Below are 11,879 nucleotides of genomic sequence, written 5' to 3' on the forward strand. Positions count from 1 at the left end.
ATTATCATTATTAGTATTAGTAGTAATAGCTAGTTGTACTATTAATAGTAGTAGCATTACCATTATTGTTGTTATAATAAGAATGATGATCATCTTTATTTCTAAAGCACTTTTAAAACAGTGCTTCACGGGACAGCAAGATAAAACAGACGAGTCATGGAGTCAGTAGGTTTTAGAGGTCCAGTGTGAAGCAGATGTGGAATTTAATACAGTAATTATGTTTTACTTTAATGTATAATCACCTGAAAATAAGAAATGTTATGTTTGTGTTACCTTAGAATGAGGGTTTATATCTACATAGGAAGTGGGTCCGCATCCATAGATATTGCCTTGTTCACTGCCATTTTTCTATGGTAGCCCAGAATAGACAAACTAAACACTGGCTCTAGATAGGGCCATTTGTGTTTTTGCATTGGCCACTGTAATTAGCAGCCACTCCATGATGAGAGTGTCAGAAAAACACTCATTTTTAACAAGAAACTGCTTTACTCAGTGTTTTTAATGGTTTAAATCACTGGGTTCATTTGTTCTGGAGAGAAAGGGGCCTCTGTGGATAATTTAGCTCCCAGTAAAAACCTCCTGACGTTTGGATCTTAAGTTATCAGAGAACAAAAAGGTGAATACAAATCAGCAGGTGCTTAGCTAGTGGCACTTCTCTAACATGCCGAATTACGTCAGATAAACACTGATTTGTAATGTGAAACTGCTTTATTCCGTACTACACTGAAGGAATTCTAACTGGGAGAAGTTTCAACTGGTTGCAATCTGCAGTCTTCACCTTTAGATACCACTAAATCCTCCTAAATCTTACACACTGTTCCTTTAAATGAAAACAGATTTTTTTAAAAATATATGCCTACACTGTCACAACCTTGATTCGGGGGGTCTGGTACTTCGGAAATAATCACACCACTGTATGCCTGAATGGTTACAGTACATAAAACTGAACTTGACTCAAATTTTTAAAATACTGTCTTTATCCTCTCTCTGTTTCTTAGTGGTCAGTAGCCAATCATTTTCTTTTTGCATCTCCAAATACTTCCTTTTCTGAAAAGGTAATGATTCAAAAGTAGGCCTCTCATGCAGCTCTGGTAACTACATTCAGTTCCATGTGAACTTGCTGAACAACATTTTATGCGCTCTTTGAACATGGGCTAGATGTAACCAGTTCTGAAACTTAACCTGAACTTTTGTTGTGTAGCCAAAGATTACAGGAGTGTCAGTTTACTGTACCCTATTATATCATAGAAACACCTCTGCACTTATATCAGTTTTCATCATCCTGTACTGTGTGTGTCTGTTCTTTTTCATGTTTTATTTGTTCTTCAGTGTATGTTAACAGGGTGTTGCTGTAAAGAGCATATATGCTCAACTGATCTGTATTTAAAAAAGGTTAAATAAATATAACTGTCTGAGGAGAATATGGATCCTTAAAACATACACATTTAAACAGTTAAGCCATTTTTCAGCCGTGGCCTTATTGTGATGTTGTTTTCCCATTATTTGTGATAGCATTGCATTATTTAATCTCACTGACAAATCGTTTTGCTGCAATCTTTAAATAGTGTTAAACACAGCTATGGAGTGGTGATGTACGTTTCTAGAATTAGCTTGATTTACACAGGAAGCAGAGAGTCTACAGAATTAAGTGCACATATATAATGGAGGGTTTAGGGATTGTTGAGTGTCATCCACTTAATTTCTTGCATTTTGGTGAATGGTCATGCACCAATTTGTGCATTTTCTGCATCAATTTATGGTGTAAATGTCTTTAATTTTCCATCCCTCCATCCAATTTTATCGACTTATCCGGGGTCGGGTTGCAGGGCCAGCAGGCTGAGCAAAGTACTCCAGACGTCCCTCTTCCCAGCAACGCTTTCCAGTTCCTCCCGGGGGATTCCACAGCGTTCCTACTAGTTGGGCGTGCCTGGTAAACCTCTAATGGGAGGCGTCCAGGAGGCATTCTGATCAGATCACTCATGAACAAAACACCGAGATACTTGAACTTCTTCGCTTGGGGCAGCAACTCTCTCCCAACCTAGAGGGGGCAAGCTCCATCTTCTGGCAGAGAACCATGATCTCAGACCTGGAATCTTCACACTCGCACACGCATCAGACTCAAACCACCTGCAAACCACCCCAGTGCATTCTGGAGGTCACAATGTGATACAGCCAACAGAACTACATCATCTGCAAAGAGCAGATATGCAATTCTGAGGTCCTCAAATAGTCTTTATTTTTGTCAAGATAAGAGTCCTCCACTAATGTGCTTATTTTAAATATTGAGGGGGCTCATGTCCCCTGCGTCTCCCCCTGAAATCTACGTACTGATACAGTTTGTAAGTGAAACATTGATCTGTATCTATCCACTTTTCCAACATGTTTTTCTCCATATTTTTTCAGTTGTAACCACTAATGCAATAATAAAACATACAAATACAAATAATACTATATACAAATAATAACAATAATAATAATCTTTATTTACAGAGCACTTTTCAAGTCATTAAAAAACACATTTTGGTGTATAAAAACCAATACAGTGTAGGAAAAGGTGAGCAGAGGGAAAGAAAAACTTTTTAAAATCTTTTATTTATTTATTCTTAGAGGAAATAAAAACAGTCCGAGGAAATGACTCCATTTCCATTGTTGCACTGTGGGACAACAGTATCCATGAACACCACAAAGAAAATCTGAGTAGGAAAAGGAAAGTATGTTGGTACTCAACTTTGCCTTTTTTTCAATGTGAATGCACCAGAGACTAATGCTCTGTATAACCGGTATGTACTGTAACCAGGATGCAGGGCATGTTGGGACAGGTGTGGCTGTAATATAAGCTTCCCCCGCATCATAATCAAGATCTGACCTGGTTTTGTGGGCCTAAAGGGTTGTCTTATTATGGGAAGCTGCAGCTGAGTGTTTTCTCAAAACTAAAGCTATCAACCAGGTTATTATGTATAGAAATACCTTTGTTATTCAAAACAAATATGATTGTGACTCAGTGCAGGTGAGTGCCACACCTTGCCAAACCACACTGAGTGACCATGACTGTACAACAGCAGGCTCTGTCTTGTCCTCACTGTGTTGAAGATCATTCCTCACAGTGAACAGAGTCCTCTCACTTCAGTCTGATATGTTTTTTCTGGACTTCCCAGCTCTATTGCGGCAGGCAGCAGGAAAACCGTCTCATGGGAGCCGGTGAAAGGAACTCATGAAAACTTAATGCAATGTGTCCTCATGAATTTTTAAGAGCGCTCTCTTCCTATTGTGCCACTAATGTGCGGGATAGTAATATAAACAGGAGTGCTGATGTACAGGGCTGAGTGCAAACCTACCAGCAAGGCAGTGTGTCATCACCTGTCAGCCCCATGACAAACAACACACAGTGACACCTGAGCATGCGCACACACACACACACACACACACACACACACACAAGCGTTGAGTTACAGCAGCAACTCTTGTCTGAATCACTGGAGGGAAAAGTTTTGATTAATGACTGACTGGATCTGGACCTCAGCAGGATTTAATGTGCGTGTGTGTGTGTATATAATAAAGTTTGAGAAGGAGGCAGAGGGAGCGCACCATGTCAACATGATGTTGCTGTGATTGCATTAAAACTTTCCATTTCCAGTAGCAGGTTAGCTCACACAAAGCATACCAAGTATTAGATATAGCCTACCAAATTCAAACAGAAATTTCATGTATGTCAAGTCAAAAAGAGCCTGAAACAAACACAGCACAGCCTCTGAAAGCCAGAATTCCCAGCTACTCTTAAAGCAATCACAGACTTGTTTCCTATGTATTAATAAATGATTGTATTCTGGACATTTTGTACTGTGGGACAATACAAAATGTAATTTTTCCTGCATCTTTAAATAACAAAACTGAATAAAGAAATGAAAGAATGCTTCATTTAATGTCCATTCCTTATAGAACTTGTTTTGTGACTCAAAGTGATATTAGCAATAATAATAAGGGTAGTTTAGGAGCTATCACAGACTATCACAAATACAAAGTTTTCAAAATTGTTAAAAAACTATTTTATGACCATAGACTGTATAAAAAAACAGACATAGCCACCGTGACATCACCCTTTGATTTTTGGACTCCTGTTTTGAAGCTTCGAGTCCAACATTTTGGCTGCCATCTTGATTTTTTGGGGCCAGAAGTGACCATATTTGGATGAGAGGGTGGAGCTGTGGAGAAGCGAGGGGTAATGGTGCGTTCGTTTTGTACTCGGAGGTCGGAAGTTGGAAGTGGGAATGACGTCAACTCCAAGTTGACAACAGTTTTTGCATTCTAGTTGACAACGGTGGAGTCGGGAAAAAACATGGACGTTACCGTTCTACCATTGGGCTAGCCGTAGCCACTGTTAGCAGTATCAGTTGATAACAACTCTGTGTGGCATTTTGCACATACAGACAGCATAGCAACATGCCCACAGATAAAAATTTAACAGTACTATGGGTATGGCTGACCTAATGTAAAACAAATAAGATAGAATTGCTATAAACAGTACTTTAGCAGAGTGTTTACTCACTGTGTATGTGACCGGGAGTCATCGTGAATTCATAAGTCAGGGTTGATGTGGTTGCTCCGAGTTTCCAAGTTGGAAATCCGTGCGTTCAAGTTTAAACTTCAGACTGGAAACTGGGAATTTCCGACCTCTGAGTACAAAACGAACGCAGCACAAGTCTGACTCACACACTGCAGGAATGCCTCGATGACATCCTGTGACTCAAAAAAGCCCCACCTTTGATAATATGTAACTCCAATCCCCAAAAAATGTACATAGGTGACATGAAAAAAGAACTCACCCGGTACAATTGTCATGAATGGGGAAAGTAGCGAGACCAAAACTTTTTTTTTGTACCAGCCGTAAGGACTGACTCTGTTTTAAAGCCAGCCTGAAGTGACCATTAGGGTTTTTGGCATGTCTGTGCTGGCTTAATGTTTCAGCCTCAGAGGTTGCCGCTTGGTCTCTATAGTTCATTTCTTCATTTATGACAACTGTATGAGGGGTAAATCTTTGTGTAACTCACCCATGTAGATTTCATCAAAACTTAAACTTCTGCTTATTTAAGGGTGGAGTTTGAGTGACACGCTGTCTGCGAGGTGTCACCACAGTCTGAGAGTCAGACTCTACTCCAAATGTGGTCATTTCTGGCTGAAAAAAAAAAAAAAGGCTGAATGCAGAACCTAAGTCTTCAGAAAGACAGTGCACACACCAATGGGTGACGTCACAGTAGTTACTTCCATTATTTACACAGTTTATGGCTGCTCTACATGTATGATTTATGTACACAGTAGCAGCTCTCATTTATTGCATGTTCGTATAATATACTGTATAGCTGTACTTGATTATGATAGTATAGGAAATGAGTTTTCAGATTTTTCATTTCTTTGTGGGGTGGGCATACTCTCCAGCAGATTTGGCCCCCCTCCAATGTTGATTTCATGGTTACGGCCTTGGTCAGATCTATTTAGTCTCCACTGATTGCACAAATGTATTTAGTTACAGATGCATCCATGTAGGTCAGGGAACAGCTCCGTCCATGACAAAGGCTTCGAGTGACAAAAATCAATAATGATGCTACAAAAAGGTTCGTGTTTAACGTATGAGAGAAAGGAAAGTGGTCATGATTCAGAGAGATCATGTTGCTCTTCCTATAGCCATCATTCCCTTGGGACAAACAGAGAACGGGACCACCCCTCCTCTCTCTGCGAGGCGGCCACCAGAGTTGGAACACAGCAGCACTGACTGAGACTCTTATACCCAACAACTTCTGCTCGGCCCGGAGGCTTTACAGCTGTGCTACATTCCTGAGAGCTCAGTTAAACCTGCTGGGCCAAAACAGCAGGTCTGAACTCTCTTGTTTTCCACTACATCAGCCCCCTCAGCAAGTGTGTTAATGAAAGCACATAAAAGTCTGTTGCTCTCGATGCGTAAACAGGAAGTGCGGTCTGTACATAAAAATACCTGCATGTAAAACGTTCCCCTTTTCTCACTGGAGCTTTGAGCTGTTTCTTAGACAGGAAAGGGAAGTGTGGTCACTGTGAACAGTGTGCACATATTCTGAATCTGCTTTCAATAGTTCAACAGTGAGCTGATAAAAACTGGACCTTGACCTCTGGTATAATGGCTTACTTATCTAAAGGCCCACACTGTCATTTAACAGACTAGTCGTCTTTTTAACCTACTCTCTTTGATTCTTCTCAGGGTACTTAACCATTCTCATTTTATCACTTCCGGAAAAGCACTTTGCAAATTGTTTCACTTACCTCCACTTGTATCTAACACATAGTTTTTCAGGAGACTCAGATAGTTTTGGTCTCATTTGCCCAGGTTTTCTACCACAGACACTTCTGCCACCAGAAAGGAAGTATGTGGTGCTTGATGCAGTAAAAAAAAAAAAAAAAAAGACATATGTAAAACGCCTACAGCAACATGTCTTTCCAGACACAATGTTCTCAGACCACACTGTAAACACTAAACTCAAAGCACTTTGTACCAAAGAATCAGTCCCTACAGGAAAACTGTCGAGAGTGTGTTCAGTGGGTTATGTAAAGTAACAGGGACATTTTACTGTTGAGCTTTTCCACTTTTTTCAACTGTCTTAATACACTGAGCAGCACAAACTTAATTCCATTCACCTCCGTTGTAAAGATAGTACATGTAAAAGTCAAAACTGTACTTAAAGGTATTCTGTGCAGGATTTTCCTTTAAAAATGCACAGACACACAGAAGTAATGCCTCTCACTGATCACCTATGACCCACTAAAAGTGTGTGATGTATTTATCTTCAGACACTTTGCCCTCTGCCTGTGTTTTCCTACTATTTTGTAAGTAAGTACAAATATCCCAGGATTATTCCTAGTACTTGAATAAATCTACCTTTTCTCTGTAATGAAACAGCAGTCAAAGAAAGTAACAATGGCCTCTCCTGCTGTATGAAAGGATGAAATTGTTTGATTTAAATATATTTAACATTAGAGCTGCAACGATTAATTAGAGTATTTTTTAAGTCAAAATTCTGTGATTGCAGCTTCTTAAATGTGAATATATATATATATTTTTTTTTTTTTTTTTTTTTTTTTAAACTCCTCTATCACAGCAAACTGAATATCTTTGGGTTGTGGACAATAGCAGACATTCGAGGATGTCATTTTAGGATTTGGGAGACAGCGATTAACATTTTTCACCATTTTATGACATTTTACAGACCAAACAACCAACTGAGAAAATGATCGATAGACTGATTGACAACGAAAATAGTCATAAGTTGCAGCCCTATTATATACGAGAGCTGGAATCAGAAGCTTTGATTTAAAAAGATTCAAAATTATATATGTTCCGCATTTGAATTTAAACACATACTACGATGCCACTCTTAAAATATGTTGAACCATCTTTCTACCACCTGTGTGCTAAAGTAAAACCAAACAGTCACGGCTTGGTGTTCTGGTGAAATGCAGCCTGGTCTCACTCTTCATATAACAAACAGCCTGTTAACGCTCTATCGACATTGACCTGTTAGACATGTTTCTTTGCACACAAACTCTGAACACACTGAAGCCTGCTTTAACAATGTTTTTATTTACTTTTTCTTCACTTCTCCTGTCTAATATTCAAGTACATGGATCCGCAGATCCAGGAAACACAATCAGTAGCAAATACTTTCATAACATCATCATGTTCTTGTTTGATTCACAAATGATTCCACTTTACCCCCAAAAATTCTCCCCCGGGCTAAGACACATGGACCTCTTGTAAACATGATGCAAATCAATCTTTGCTTTTTGATTACAAAAAGTAATCTGGTAGAAAAATATCTTTTCTTTTATAGGTACGTCTCTTCTTAGGAATATTTACATTGTATACCTCACAGTATAATCTGATTTTAAAAAGTACATACTGTAAAATAAACACAAAAGGTCTCAGAGGGGTAAAAGGCCTTTGGTTTTCATGAAAAATATGAACGACAAAAACACAAAAAGAGTCCATTCACTGTCCCGTGTGCCACAACAGTGATGACTGGATTGGTGATTGTTGTGTGTCTCGTAGCCTTGACTGTGGGACACCAAATTTCCACAGGTTTGAAAAAGTTCATTCTGCAAAAAAGTTCAGAACAAAAAAACTGCGGCTACAATCAGGCGTCACTCCTGGGGGTGGCAGACCCACACAACCTGCGCTGAGCAAAGTACCCCAGAACTATGAGAAGCATCTCAGAGGTGCTGCTGAGGGCCACGATGAAGGGTGCCTGGGACGCGAAGTCAGCCTCCAGACGGCGGAAGGACAGCTGCATGACAGCGAGTGCCAGCAGGCTGTTCTGGACGCCCACCTCTATGCTGACAGTCTTCCTCTGCGGTGGGGCAAGGCCCGCCAGCTTGGCCAGGATAGCCCCAACTAGCAGCCCCAACAAAGGCACCGTCACCCCAACTGCCACAATCTGGGGCCTGACGTTGGCCAGGATGGATGCACCCATTTGGTAGGCCATGAAGATGCCACCTACGATGAGCACGAAGCTGAAGGGTCGTATGAGTGCCAGCAGGACGCGTGTGAGGGCGGGCAGGCGCAGCTTGACCAGCATGCCCAGAGAGATGGGGATGGCGATGAACAGGAGGGTGCCAAGGATCTTCACAAACGGCACGTGCAGGGCAGCGTGCACACCCAAGAGCCGACCATACAGAGCTGATGACAAAGGCATGGCTGCTGCCGCCACCACTGTGGACACCAGGGTCATGGAGATAGCCAGGGTGACGTCTCCTCCGAGCAGCAGACTGTACAGGTAGCCGCCCCCACCACCCGGGGCAGAGCAGGTGATGACCAGGCCCAGAGAGAGCGCTTTAGGCAGTGAGGCCAGCCGGGATACACAGTAGGCATACAATGGCATCACCAGGAACTGACCCAGCACCCCTAAGAGCAGGGGCACCGGGCTCCTCAGTAGACCCCGCAGCACCTCCACCTCCACCTTGCACCCGAAGGCACACTTGTTGACGAAGATGAGGGGCAGCAAGGCAAACAGCACAGGGTTCTCAGAGAAATGAGACAACCCACCCGACTGGATGAGCCGGGTGGCCGGGTCATCATTACCGGGCGCCACTCTGATTGAATAATCCGTCCTCTCCTCGATCAGAACCGGCACCGAATCCTGGTCCAGGTCCAGCAGCTGGATCTGCAGCTGAGCCCGGCCTGGGAGCCCGGAGCGGATACTGATAATGTAGCTCTTGGCTAGTCCTACGTGGCCACTATCTGTCACGTTAAGTATGGAGAGGACCTCCGTGTCCAGGGAGCGGACCGTCACCGTCTGCTTCCAGCTCTGTCGGCCCTTCCTGCTCGCCGCGGCGCTCCGGTACTGGCTGGAGATTACAATCACGCCGTTGGTGTTTTCGGGAAACTCAAATTCCTGCGATGACCCGTCCCCGATTGTGATATACCTGCTGCTGCTGTCGGCCGTCAGGTTGGTGTCGTTGCTGCTGTCGACAGTTAGGTTTCCGGTGGCCCACGCCCGGTCCGCTCCGCCGGTAATAAGGAAGAGACAACAGAATGTAAATAGCGTCCTCATCTTATTGACGGACAGGGGGCGGAGGGGCGCCGCAGAGACACGCTTCTCCCCCGCTAGCGGCCTCCCCCAGACGGTTACACCGCCGCCCTGTTACACCAGGACGGTAAACCTCTCATTCTAGTCTCCGGTATAAAACGACAGCGTCGGCAGCCGGCTCCACATCTCGTCTGGTTCCCATTTTCTCGCTGCCTTTATACCGGAACCTAAACATCACCCCGCCCTGTCCTGTCCGAGCCCAGCTCCACAGCAGCAGCCCCGGGCACACAGGAATCACACACACTCACACAGGTCTCTCACGGCCTCCCTTTTGTCTACTCGGTGATAAGATGTCCGTGTCGGTAAACCAAAGCCTCGCCTCGTCTTTCGTTTTTATTGTCTCTCCGGTAAACGAAAACTGAGAGCATCGTAGCTCAGCTGCCGTTTGGTCGCTGCTCACAGCTAACGTTATTTCTTCAAAGCTATCTTTAGCAAAAGTCTCACTTCCGGTTATGACATACCAAAATAAACCCCTTTATTTATCTCAGTGATAAAAAGATGGATTAACAACTGGGTAGATGTGTTTGGTAGCCTTATATCATTAACTGCAAATGTAACTGAATATTTGCATCACCAACATATGTTATAATATCAGCTAAAGAAGGTCCCGGATGTGTCAGAATTTATCTTTACAAGCTTGTTTTTATTGTGCTTCCATTGTGAAAATTCATACATTAAATTGTATTGTGTTGTGATAGAATTACCACAAATAGACTCAAATTAAGTGTTTTATCACTGTATAGGATAACTGGCTGCACTGGACTTCATAGGAATCTGGAGGCAATAAGATTTGTACATGTGGTGCAGAGGGTTAGTAAAGCCAGGTATATACGTACATCAACATTCCACCTGTGGCATAGACCAAGGATACTCAAGTTGCTTGGCCCAGGGGCCACTTTTGCAAAATGACAGGTAGCCAGGGGCCAGACACTACAGCCCTGCAGATTAGTTGCAGGATCAGGTTTTGAGGATTTGAGGAAATTCGGGGCTTAGCCTGAACATGCTCTATTTTGATGCTTTCTATGCGCCCTGGCACCTTATTTACATTAAAAGTGCAAAAAAGATCCCATTGTGAATCAACTTATTTAAACTGGGAATAAGAACAAAAACTGGTTGGGGGGGAACCCAGCATCCTGTCTGGCCCACAGCCCACTATTTGAATATCACTGATATAGGCTCTCTCTAGACGCCTACCCTACACTGTAGCTTGACATACGCCTCCTCAGAAATGTAACTACACGCTGCGGCAACGTAGACCATCTATTTATTTTTGTAAACTGACAACCACTTCCCTCATTGGAAACAAGGTTTTTTTTTTACTTTGATTTCATAGATAACAAACAATAATTTGTAAAGGCAATACAGCTCCCACCAAATAGCATTTTAACTGCTGTGTGTGGTATATCCTGGCTTTAAGAGAAGAGTCATCAGGGGCCAAACAGCAATTTTTTACCCCAGGCCCTTTTTACAGGTTGATCCAGCCATTATGACCCTCAATAAAATTAAAACTCCAGTAAATTGTCATATTTTTCATAATCTTTGTCATTTGTATTCGATTTTTATTATGAGAACAGAGTAGAAATACACCATTTACATCATACTCCTGCATTGTATAGGCTAACCTGTCTTGCATGGATCTCCAGAGGCTCCAACAGCTCCAGTGTTGCAGCAAGTTGGGTCTTGCTTTATCTTTTCGATTCAATACAACTTGATGTATGCCTGTGCGTGCATGTAATGCAGTAGCTCGCCAACTAGGTCAACGGATACACACAGAGAAGATTAATTAATCACAAATTATAACAGAATCTAGAGGCCCCGTCATGAAATGCAACTCTGTGCCACAGTTTACTTACCTTTGTTGTTTCAGTTTGTGTCATTTGTTGGATATTGCTAAATTTGTGTGTTTAACCAAACCACTCTTATCTAATGTATATGTTATTCATATGGGTTTATAATATTTTCACACACTGGGATAATTGACAGTTTCTTGTGTAATATTGTTTCTCAAATTGTCATGTACGCACATTGACTTACTGATGACAACTTGTATGCATTTATTTTTTAAAGAAAAATCCCACTACTTCCTGTTTCTCTCTGGGTGACTCTGACTACCTTGACGTAACAGTTCAATAATCCAATCGGAGCGGCCCAAAGCTCAACTCTCCCTGTCCCTCAGCCAATAAACAGGGGCGGTCACATGGGAGAGGGAACACTGATTTGTACCCACTGGGGGGAGGCTGGGGGAAGGCTGGGGGGAGGCTGGGGAAAGCTGGG

At 42.5% G+C, this 11,879-nt stretch overlaps 2 protein-coding genes across 6 annotated transcripts in view; both read right to left on the minus strand.

The window, feature by feature from the left end:
- Positions 1 to 4,838, minus strand: part of LOC126407959 (Fanconi anemia group A protein-like) — a 33,967-nt gene extending 29,129 nt beyond the window's left edge. For 4 of the 5 annotated variants that reach the window (XM_050073289.1, XM_050073287.1, XM_050073288.1 and 1 more), the window contains exon 1: positions 4,544 to 4,683. The gene's annotated coding sequence lies outside the window, so the exon portion shown is untranslated. Of the gene's footprint in view, positions 1 to 4,543; positions 4,684 to 4,820 lie in introns of those variants that run through there. The other variant, XM_050073286.1, reaches the window with a different exon arrangement.
- Positions 4,839 to 7,579: 2,741 nt separating this feature from the next.
- Positions 7,580 to 10,035, minus strand: slc10a3 (solute carrier family 10 member 3). Its single transcript, XM_050073572.1, has one exon. It carries the CDS (start codon positions 9,567 to 9,569, stop codon positions 8,154 to 8,156), a length of 1,416 nt encoding a protein of 471 aa, XP_049929529.1. The 5' UTR covers positions 9,570 to 10,035; the 3' UTR covers positions 7,580 to 8,153.
- Between the last annotated feature and the right edge of the window lie 1,844 nt (positions 10,036 to 11,879).

Source organism: Epinephelus moara, chromosome 20 (assembly GCF_006386435.1).
Source record: "Epinephelus moara isolate mb chromosome 20, YSFRI_EMoa_1.0, whole genome shotgun sequence".
Taxonomy (NCBI): domain Eukaryota; kingdom Metazoa; phylum Chordata; class Actinopteri; order Perciformes; family Serranidae; genus Epinephelus; species Epinephelus moara.